At 39.5% G+C, this 12186-nt stretch overlaps 1 protein-coding gene across 2 annotated transcripts in view; it reads right to left on the bottom strand.

Annotated features, from left to right (window-relative positions):
- The window catches only part of SLC49A4 (solute carrier family 49 member 4), a 68799-nt gene that overhangs the window by 9513 nt on the left and 47100 nt on the right, over positions 1–12186 (bottom strand). For both annotated transcript variants that reach the window (XM_083490542.1, XM_083490543.1), the window contains exon 8: positions 413–595. In XM_083490542.1, coding sequence (XP_083346668.1) covers positions 413–595 — 183 coding nt within the window. The remainder of the gene's footprint in view (positions 1–412; positions 596–12186) is intronic.

The following is a 12186-nucleotide window of genomic DNA, read 5'->3' as shown; positions in this document are numbered from 1 at the left end:
CCCGAAACAACCAGATTAGACCCTGAAGCATGAGATTGGATTAGTTTTATCGCTGTTTTAGCTTGCCTAGCTACGTATGTTATTAATGGTCATAACATTACATGGTTCTTTGTCTTCCTTTTTTTTTAAAAAAAAAGCCACCACAGTATTTATCTCAAAGGCATCCCACTGCCCTGCCTTCAAAGGAACAATTCTATGTGAAGATTTCAATCTTTGACTGGCAGACTTATAAAGACGAACACATAGGGAGGCCTATTCTTCTACAAATGCTAAGGGATTTATACACATCATTAGTGTTAACAGAAGAATCTCCATGAAGCTCCTCTTCCTGGTGAAGCCAAAAATAAAACTCCCAGCTGAAATACGTTGTGCTAACAAATTGATACTCCACAAGCATCTAAATACTCCTTACCTTTATTGTAGAAAGTAAGAAAAAATAAAAGAACTCCCATGAACATGTTGCTTAGGAAAGTGGTCACGCCGCAAGTAATCCCTTCTGGAACAGGGTAGACAGTTTCCACAAAAAGTTCAAAGAAAATAGGTACACTGCTGTTCAAGAAGACGCCAAACAAGATGCCAGAAGTATACAAGGTGGCTGCAAGAGATTTTTAAAAGCACATTTGATTATTTACCTATTTTATTTATACACTGCCCAGCAACAAAAAGTTCTCTCAGGTGCTTACCATAAAAATTAACACCATAATATATACAAAACAGCAACAACCCAACATGGCATTTAAAACAGTATAAAAACAGCATTAATAAAAGGAAACCCAGTGGCAGGAAGTAACAATAGTGCAATTTTTTTTTAAAGTGCAAACAATTTTGAAGACATTTTATACTGCAACTCTTTATTAGTGCACTTAAATACTAGAACTATGAGTGTATTTCCACCAGCTCAGCACCTTAATTATGCGATGTATCCAGTCTGTTTCTAGGGATGTGTTAATGAGAATTCTTATTTAGGGCATCTCAATATTAAATTATTTTAAAATGTATTATGCCACCAGAAGTCCACTTTGTGCCCTCATGCACAGCTACCAAAGGCAATTCTTGTGACTATGGCAGCAAAAATAAAAGTGTCACTATTGGCAATCTCTGTCAGGAGATTACAGGTGTATCTGATAATGGCCCAGGTCACATATTACATTGTTCACATGAACGTGTCCACAGAGGGGGCTTCAATTGAATGCAGAAGGCTGAGAATGTTTGAACTGGACTTTAGTACCTGATCAAAAGCTTGCTTTAATTTCCCCCCTCTTTTTATCATAAACTGTGTGCCATCATATGCTTACTTGCAAGAGTGAAAGTACTCATAATTTTAACTGAGAAAGTGCATCATATTGATGAAGATATATTATTATTATTATTATTATTATTATTATTATTATTATTATTATTATATTTGTATACTGCCCTATACCCATAGGTCTCAGGGCGGTTCACAAGATAAAATCACAACATAAAATCACATACATAATAAAAACAAAATCAAGAACAACCCAATAACACCCCCATCATATTTTAAAAGGGCACTGGATGTCAATCAGCCAAAGGCCTGGTTAAAGAAGAACATTAAAGAGGGTTAAATGAGGGTTAACATTTAACAAAAAGCTAGTATCCATTCAAAGCGCTTGGTTGCAGATGGAGCTGTGATTAAATACCCCACTGGATCCTGGACCAATTTTTTCAGCTACAGCTCTGGGCTTTATATAATGTTAGAAACAATGCCTATACCTCTTCTTCCCACCTACAGAAATTGCTTCTTAACTGACACTTAATTGGAAAACAAGTAATAAGCAGTAGATTTTGTTAAATGGATATAATTTCATTACATCGTTTCTTTCAAAGCATCTGTCTGCTTTAAAATTGACCAATTAAAAAACAAATGTTTGCATTATGTTTTAGTGAATTAAGTCAGGAAGTTTAAATTTCACTCGGTAAAGGTGCAGCAGATTTTTAAAAGTGTGGCTTACGTCTATGTGTATTTAACTCCAAAACAAACACAAATAGTGTTCTACAAACAGCTAATTACTGAGCTAAATTGGGAATGAACTGTGAATTAACCTCTCTTGCTGTTAACTATGAAGGCCAGAATTAATTCAGGCTTCCACATTACAGGAAAACCAAACTCTAAGGATTTACCACATTCACAGGTCTTTGTATCCAGTACAGCCAATGCTACAGAATGCTACATTCCCTCTGGCTTGACTTAAATAGAAGAGCAGTCCAGATCTTTTAAAGCACAATCCCAAACTAACCAAAAGGGGAATTTGTGGCTGCAGAAAATACTATTTAGGAAGCTAACTTTCCGCAATTGCTTGCATCTGGAAAGTGACTGCTGGTCTAGCATGGAGTACAGTGCCTAGCCTGGAAGAGGACTCAGAAGAGGCACAATCCAGGACAGAACTGAGCACCCTCAGGGATCAAAGAAATTAATCAAGCTTCACTATGTGGTGGGTTGTGGTATTAAGTAGAGAAGAGCATCTAGCTTATGAGGTAAGCAGGTAAATGCACTGTGCTGAATATCACCTCAACCCACGGCACTTGAAAGCTAGAAAGAATCCCCAGCCACTTTCTTCATGGTGCAAGTTCACACTCTGGGTTAGAACAAAACCTTGTGTCCCTGGCATTTGGATGTCTGTTGCAGTGAGAGAGGGGAATGGAAAGCAATCTCCTCCAGCTTCTAATGAATGTTCTGCTCTCAGAAACAAACAAATACTGTACGCCTATCTCAATGTGCTCTCAAGGGCACCGGAGGATGAGGAAGTTCTTTCAGCTAAAATAAAACCAAAAATGGGTTTTGAGGAGTGGGGGGGGACTTGAGTGGGAGTTCATAAATATATTTCTAGGGCAGAGGAAAACAGGCTGTCACACACTTGACCTCCTTGTTCTAAAACCTTTTATCTGAAACTGCTCTCAAGTGACAGGGAAAAAAACAACACTTCAGAAATAATTTCTCTCTGATATGGCAACTTTGGAGATTTTCACACTATGGCAAATTCAGACAAAGTCCCTTGACATAATGAAACGAAGCAGCCAAGGCACCAGCGGGCAGTTCAAATGTAATAGTTATACTCCTCTCCTTGTGGTGAAGGCAGAGGGCCTAAGGGAGAGGAGCACAGCACTGCAGCCCAGTTCAATTCCTTTAACCCCATTTCAGGGAGAAATGCTGCAGCCGCACAGGCCCACGCGCTGACTTTACTATCTTGGGGATAGACATATGACCTGGTACTGAGATTAATCCCATATTCACCACCTTTGATGTCTCTATTGGCTTCCTCTCAAACATAAGCATGCTAGGTGGACTAAAAATCAGGTTTAAGATTTTTTTAAAATAATAATAATTGGATTTTGATGTTTTTAAGAATTGTAAATACGGAGGGTGGAATTCAATTTTGCACTGTGATGAACATTCTCTTTGCACAAGCAGAAGAAACCACACCCACCCTATTCTGGGGATCCTCCCAACTCCCCGCCACCAGCTAATTTCAGGGGCACAGGGAGGAGAGTGGAGGGGAAAGCCCCACTGCACAAGTGGAAACTCCTACACAGGGATTCTTCTGACAAGGTTTGCTAAGTTTCTCTCATATAATAAAGAGATCAAATGTAAATTAATTTGGATATAAGCACATTAGCCAACCTTGGTAGTAGCTTTGTAGTCGCTGACAACCAGGACTCCATGCACAGAAAGGAGGGGGCTGTTGGAGGAAGGATGGGAGCACCTTGTCTCTCCTTTCTGGACCCAGCACAGAAAGGCCACTCTCCATCCCTCTTTGGTCAGCACCGAGCAGGTTAGTGCTTTTTCTTTTCTTTTAACAGGCTAGTAGTAACTTGGGGGTGGGGTATAGTCACAAGGCTGTGTTAGACCTACAGTTCATTTATATGCACTTAATCAACCCCTTCCATCAGCTATATCCAGATAGATTTTTCTGTCTCAATGAAGAACCTATCTTATCATTATTCAGATATAGGCATTTCATCTTAATCTGATGAAAATCAACAGCTCTAGTCTGCCTAGTAATAATCACCCCTGCTTTGACCTATCAGTCATGGATACCTCATTTTTGTTAAATGTGGACCAAGAGATGCAGAAAGGAGCAACCGGAAAGAAGACTGGAAGACAAACTTATGCAGTGCTCAGGTCTCTATTATTCTCCATACTTGTGCTGCAGTCCTATATTCACTTATAGTTAAAGCCCTACTGAACTCAAGAGGATTTACTCCTGGGCAAATAGGATTCTGCTGCTAACTTTGCAAATTGTCATGGGTGTTTGTCATAAGAAAGATCCTATATGAGAACATTTTAGAGACATTCCCTCTACAGGGAAAAAGAAGGAAGTACCGTATTTTTCGCTCTATAACACGCACCCGACCATAACACGCACGTAGTTTTTAGAGGAGGAAAATCCGTAGGCATGCCACCCGTAGGCATTCCCTCCATAACACGCACAGACATTTCCCCTTACTTTCTAGGAGGAAAAAAGTGAGTGTTATGGTGCAAAAAATACGGTATGTAAAATGTATACTGAGACTAAGAGATGCAAGGCTTGGTTGTACATATGGAACAGGGTAAGCAATATTCTGTAAATTAACAGAGTTTAGTAGTTTGCACCATCTTTTAGAAAATACGTGAAGTAGTATCAAAAGAAAACTTGACTTAAATCAACCTCCTTTTTCTTGCTCATTCAAATCATTGATTTTAAACCATCTTGATTTAAATCATTCCCTCTTGCTAGAAAATATTATCGTCTGTATCTCTTTTCTGGAAGTGCTGAAAAAGATGCCCACTTGTTAATATATGAAGAGTCATGAAGAAGGGATAGCAAGGGCTTAAATATAAGGCACAAATAGCTATTCATCAGATCATCTGTGTGCTACGATTCTTTCCCAGGGCAGAGGTGCATATTTCATCATAGAAAAGGGTATGCCTAGAGACAAAACCCGGGGGGGGGGACTGCTAGAGATAAATGGCATAGATTTGGAATAGGACTGATTAGGTTAGCCTTTACAGAGGATTGTGGCTTTGTGGGTTGTTTCTTTTTGTAACATGCCCAGGTTGTTGAATTAAGGCACTCATAAGCTTTTTCATTCCTTGTATGTTCTTTGATTACAGCTTCAGGATAAAAAAAAAAAGCAGAGGAACGTTCCAAGTGAAGTTCAACACGGTTCAGGGAGAGTTGAAATAAAATGTAATGTCATGAAGCCAATGAGCTCTTCTTGCTGAAGCAGAATGAGCCAATCCCTTGCCACGACTCCCAAGGATTTAACAAAAAATCCTCACTGAGACTTGTAACTTAGTAAATCTGTTGCACAAGCTAGGTTGTTGTGTTTTGTTTTGTATTGGTGCCAGCAACACAGTTTTGCAATGCAAGTGTCCTCTAATCCCTCTTAAATAAAAAGTAATCATGGTTTAGATTTTTTATTTTGTAGTCTGGCATGTGATAGGATTTCAGAGCCAGAAGCAAAGGGAAACTGTGTGGATGGGTGGAGGGACACCTTTATCTGCACCAGATTATGTAGAACTACATTTAAAAACACAAATGGGAAGGGAGGGAGGGGTTTTCTAAGAAAACAATTTAGGCATTTAGGCAGTGCTTTTTCTGGGGGTATGCAGGGGTACGCATACCCCATAACATTTTGTGAATCTAAGTTTGGCCTCATTGAGGAGCAGTATTTTAATATGAGTAGGAAAATGAGAGTTTCAATATGAGAGTTTTGCCCTAAACATTTTTTTTAGAAAAAAACAAAATACTGCATTTAGGTATTCCATCCATTCTTCTGTTTGCCTTACGTACAGAACAGCATCACATGCGAACCCTGGTTAGCACTAATGCAGAAGTAATGGTCAACCAAGGTTAAGGAAACCAAGGGGAAACCGAAGGCTGGCTACCAATATGCAAAGGATGGTTTGGTAATAGCCAGTGTTACATCTGCACCAGAGTACAGAGTCCTGCTGTTTACAAAACCAAGTTATTTTCACTTGTAAACTTTTGATTCACCTTGCCTTTTAGTCCAAATGCAATAAACCAAGGGTTACTACGGTTTGTATGAAACAAGCTAACTTGAAATAATTAGTTTAAAGCTGGCTTATTTCAACAAACCATAGTAAAGATTAACAGCAGTTTAGGGCTTGGTAGGCCACAGAGCCAAAGCCTAAGGCTTGTTCTGATCCCAGTAAACAAGTTAACTGTGTCATCTGAACATAGCCAACAGACGCAGCAGATTGAGGAAGACTCAGCAGTTCAACAGAACAATACTGCCCATCAAATAATTAAAAATCTTGCTCTCTGACAAAGATTTCATCCTGTATGTCCATGCCAGTTTACCTCATTCATCTCAATTTAGTATGCACCCCATCCCATTAGATGTATTTTCACAAGGCAAACTTGGGAACGGGGTGGCTCCTGAGTAACGGTATTTAAAACCGTACTGAAATGAAGACAAGACAAATGACATTGCTTCAGTTTGCTGCACAACAGTGGATGTAAGATGGTCAATTGTTACTGGGAAGTTGAGCACAGTGTAAAGAATAAGAGTATTTGTTGTGAACTCATCCCGGTGATTTCTAACAGACAGAACTAGCAATCTGTTTTCCTCTAACTGACCCTATAAAATGTGATATCAGATCCTGCTCGTGCCCAGCAATATTTACTTCATTTGAAGTCCCGCTATTTTACTCTGCGTGAAGCTAATTATTATGCAAGCTGGCAGGGAAGTAGCCAAGTGTTAACAGTCTCTCATGAAACCTGAGCGGTGTAATTTTAACATAGCAGGCTTTCCCATAATTAAGTAATGGAATTACACAGAAACAAAAAAGCATTTCCCCATAGGGTATGTTCATCAATTTAATGCAGTTCACTAGAAATATTCTTATTCCAGTGCATATCGATCAAGTTCTTATTCACATGAAAAAGTCATGGACGTGGCTTGCAGTTAAAGAATAAATCTGGTTTACTTTCTGTTCTCCACAAAAATCATAGTGAAATTACCGTATACTTCAAACAAAACACTCTTTGGAACTCTGCCTCAAAGCAAAACAAAACACAGCAAATGACCAAAAGTCATTAACAGCAGCATGAGAGGTCCCATCTCCTTCAGGTGAACTGGTTTCCTAAGTAACATAATCAAAGAGATATCACACTTACTAAAAAAGAATGTACATTTTTTAAGGAAGTGCAGAAAGACATACATGCTATTTTGGGTTATATTTTTAAACTAACTTCACTTCATAAGGTTGGAGTGGAATTCCACTTGGGGAAAGGGTCTCCTGGCACCCACAAATGGTAGTGTAGGGGGGACAATTTTCACACAGTCCTCTTTCAACCTAGTGCACCCCTGAGCATGTATTTGAGGGACCCTCCAGAACAGCATGGAATGTGACGTTACTGACACTCGCTCCTTGATTCCATGAATAAAAGGGTACGCTTGGATCAAAGCCCATGTCTTTAAAGTGATCTTTTATTATTGTCACTGTACTGTTTTCATGGGCATGTCTTCTTATATTTGTTTTTATGTTGATAAATTTAATGTCAGTGTAAGCTGCTTTGATTTACTATTATCAATTATTATTAAACAGAAATGTGGAATAGCAATTATAAACTAGCTTGGTTGTAATAAACTATAACGAAGATACAAACACAAAACTCTCTCGCTCACTTTGGTATAGGCAATAAGGGAAACAAAGCTGGTTTAGACATATATTGTGGCATTTTCCTTCCAACTTCCCCAGGAAGAAATACCCAAGACTCTCCAATCTTAAAGTGCCTACAGCAAGAGGGATCAAAGCATGGGCTATGGTCATTCTGGGCTTCAAGCTACATTGACGGCATTGTTAAATAATGCTTTTCCCAAGCAAGAGAAATAGCACAAGGTGCTACTTCTTCATATAGAAAATTAGCACACAAGCTCACATATGGTTTTTTTCTAGTTACAAGGGCACAGATTGCAGGTGAACATGCAACTGTATAATTTGGGTAGCAAACTTAACAGAAGAATACAGCTTTTAATGTATGCAGGTGCCTAAGTCTGCATGTTAGAAAATGATTCAACAAAGAGGTAAGGCTTTCTCAGAGCTAAAGATAATCTACTGACATGTATGAACATATATGCAATTTAAGAATGGAACGTGTGTTAATATTGCCATAAAGTATTCATATGTTCCCTGAAAAGAAATAAATATACCCACAACATAGTATTTTATCGAGTGAGGGCTCTGCCAGTGTGGTCATATTCTCGTTGTGGGTTTGATGGTATTTACTTAACAGGTTCAACTGACTGAGGGAGAGGTTTTCAACCTTTTTGAGTCCACGGCTTCCTTGACCAACTGCATTCTTTTTGCGGCACTCCTGTGGGGCTCAGGAGCCCAGTTATGTTACCCCTTGCCTGCAGAGCTGGCAGCCTCTCTCACTCTTTTTCAAACACCCTCCCTTGTGGAGTCTTCTCTCAGCCTCCTCTCGCCTCTCCTTGAGAGCCCTCTGGGCAGCTGCTGCTGCAGGTCTCTGGGATGCCCCCCCCCCCCATCCCAAAGAAAGGTGCCTCCCAGATGCACCATTTATTTCTGGAGTTTATAGCCAGGGCTGCTGCAATAAACAGCTGCGCAAGCCTTTGGGAGGCAGAGACGCAAGAGGGCATCAGAAGAGGAAGGGAAGAAAAGAGGGACAGAGGCCAGTGTCGCTTGAGACACCCCTGACCATCATTCAAGGTACCCCAGGATGCCAGAGCACATTGCTTGAAAACCACTGGTTTTCAAGAGCTACAATGGCACTCTCCCCTCCTGTGGCTTCAAATCATTGCTATTCTGAACACACTGTCTCCTGCCATATGTCTTACTAGTGTATTTTACTTGGACAGTCTAAAAGTGACAGTGGATTATAAGGGTTCTCTGTGCATGATCTAACTCTTTAACAAGTTTGAAAGGAGGAGCAGACCTTCCGAGGCAAGCAGTCCAGCAGAGAATGGCCAAAGAGTTCACCTGCAGAATTCAGCACAGTTTCAGCTTGGCTGTTACTGCTGTAGGGAAGGGATGATTCATGACTATGAGCCACTTCACATGGCCTCTGGTGGCACAGCTACTGCTGCAAATTGCAGGGACTGTCAGCTCTCTGCCAATGGCTAGCTGACTGAAGCTGCCTTGGGGTGCAGAGTTTGTTACTGTTTCTCCCATAGACGAAGGGAAGGAAGACTATGGCGGAACTGAAGGAAAAGATCTGTCTGTATCACAGCTGAGCCAATGAGTTTAACAGTAACAGATCAAGGACAATGGAATGTCCTTTAAGAATTCCAAACCACTGAAAAAACTAAGAGGATGATTCTAGCTAATGCAAACTACATTGCAAGGCCACAAATAAAAGCACAAATATGACAAATTCTAAGTCTAATTTATTTCAATAGAAGTAATCAAAGACTTAAGTCTGCCTCATTAAAATCAATTAGATGTAAACAGACTTTACTTGGGCTGGATTGTACCCTAGTAGCCTTCATTCAGTAGTGTTGCTTTTAGCCAGTTTTTTCTCTCTCTAATCTAATCCCCCTTTATGCACTAAGTAGGGATATTTTTTGTTAAACATTTTTGCCAGTATTAAAACTTTCTCCATGCATTAGGCAAAGTTTCAGTGTTTGCTTCAAAAGTGGACAGAATTCCTCAGCTATTCAGGAAGTGCTACCCTCTCACTCTGGATGACATTTGTGTTCCCTCACAGACATCAACATGTAGCTAGGTATGACTGGATTCACAGCAGCACCATCATGCAGTTCTGTTCTGTAGGGTGTGATCCCTGAGCTAAAATCACCATTTGAGTAATCAAAGAAGCAGCACTACGAAGTGACTTTGATTTGCTTTTGCTTAGTAATATTAGCTATTTGGGATTATCAGAAATAGTAACACATTAGCTACATAGCAAAACACATTGGTTACATAGCATTGTCATCCATTCATTATATGAATGGCTCTATTAAGGAAAAAGAAGACCTAAATAAATCCCTCTACAAAGGAAAGAAGACCTACAAAGGAAAAAAAGGCACAAACTGCTGCCATTCGCTGCTAAGAGGTTCAAAATAATGTGAACATGCATAAGGTTGTTTTTCTCTGGGCAGGTATATTTTGCCCATCATGAAAGCACTGCTTTACTTCAAAACTGAAATGAGAGAACATTCAGCATAATCCTACAAATAATGTTTATTTTGATCTATTTGGTTAACTAGTATGCCTGACTAGGAGTATAACTCAAGGTCTCTTCGTAAGAACTTTCCAAGCCACTCACCTTTTCTACTAGAAGGCTCCTCCAGGTGGTTCCAATCAAAAGCTTAAGAAACCAGCCTGATAATGTGAGAGATTTAGCTTGATGTTATATCCTTCTAAAACACGTAGCATTGGCAGAATAGTACTTCTAGCTGTAGTTTCATTGCTGAAATATTCATGCAAACATTTGCATATTCTGAGCAGTGAGAGTGATGGATGTACTATAAGAATAATAAGGAATTTCTCAGAGATACAGGAAAGGGACAGAAAGTCCCATGCTGCAGGTTTGCAGTGACTTACAAGCCTTACCATTGGAAGTTCTTGTTTACCTAAACCTGATGCATAGGCAGCCCTTCGGAAGTATAACCTAGAAACTAATTTGGATCTGGCTGCTTCTGACTTTGCTTTCTCCCAATACAGCAAGTACCATTATCAAATTATTAGAGTACATACAATTGCCCTGAAAATGTGATGTATTACTGGGGAATGCTAAATTAGATACTTGGACACATGGATAAACTGCTTTCGTTATACACAGTGTATTCCCTCTTCATCATTTAAAAAAGATTGCCAGTGCCCTGTGCAACCTCCAATGTCAATGCAAAGCTGCTCTGGCATTAATGCTGAACCAGCTCTGACTTCTTAACCAGCCATCTCACATTCCTTCCCCAAAGCCTGAGTGTCACCAAGCACTGCCCTGCATTTGAACTCCCATGCTTTATCTGAGCTACACGCTACACACCCTGGAACTTTTAATTAACAGAAAAAAGAATAAGTTCAACCAAATCAATTAAATCATGCCATTTCCCTCAATTACTCCAGAGCACAAAGGTCGCCATTATATTGCATAGTTATGGTCAGGAATAAAGAGACCACACAAAGCCGTATAAATTAGCACTTAAATAGCTGGTTGGCTTTCATCCTTATATCATTTAGTGTGGATGTGAGACAGGAGCTTCAGAACAAAACTATACAAATATATAAATCAAGAGAATGCATTGAATCCATATAATATTCATTTGCACAATAAAAAAGTCAAAAAATCATGAAGTTCATCTTAAGGATATAAGTTCAACATACATAAAAAGTTGTGTTTGTGTATTTAAAATGCTATGTGGTTAAGTTTGAAATAGACAAACTTTGTCTCTAGCAAATGCAGCAAGAAAAGGCTGGCTGTTTCCATTTCAATGTTGCAATGGCTTCAAGTTGCAAGAAAGGAGATTCCAACTAAACATTTGGAAAAACTTTCTGGCGGTAAGAGCTGTTCAGCAGTGGAACAGACTCCCACGAGAGGTGGTGGACACTCCTTCCTTGGAGGTTATTAAGCAGAGGTTGGATGGCCTTCTGTCAGGGATGCTTTAGCTGAGATTCCTGCATTGCAGGGGGTTGGACTAGATGACTCTTGGGGTCCCTTCCAACTCTAAGATTCTACAATTCTATGATTGAACCTAAAAATAAGAATCTGACCTCTAACTAATGGAGTCTGCTTTAGAAAACATCATGCCAAGTGCTAAAATATGTACTGGCGTACAAGAATGAGATAAGAAGAGGCTTTTAGAACCTGAAGATTTATTGCGTTGGCATACTATATTGATATCAGCAATAGTCTCTTGACATGGATCCTGAAGAATGAAAGAGAAACAAAGGCTGTTTGCTATGTCAAAGGAAGAGATCATCTTCTTGTTGTGAAAGGTTCTCTAGTTTTCATTCCCCACAGCTCTATGGGAAGACAACTTATTATGCATACTGATCCCTAGCCTGAAAAGATTAATCTTACAATTAACTAAAATTAAGTGAATGTGACAGAACTTGAATTTGGATGGGATCAACTTGTAACTGACAGGCCAACAAACTTGTGTCAGTCACAGATATGAGACACTTTATTGCCTATGGGGATAAAATTACTTGTCATACCAAACGTTAATCTTTCACTCTAGCATATGATC

The sequence above is a fragment of the Podarcis liolepis genome, assembly GCF_965112155.1.
Source record: "Podarcis liolepis genome assembly, chromosome: 1".
NCBI classification, from domain to species: Eukaryota; Metazoa; Chordata; class Lepidosauria; order Squamata; family Lacertidae; genus Podarcis; species Podarcis liolepis.
The sequence above is the reverse complement of the archived record's forward strand: the minus strand, read 5'-3'. Positions and strand labels throughout refer to the sequence as shown.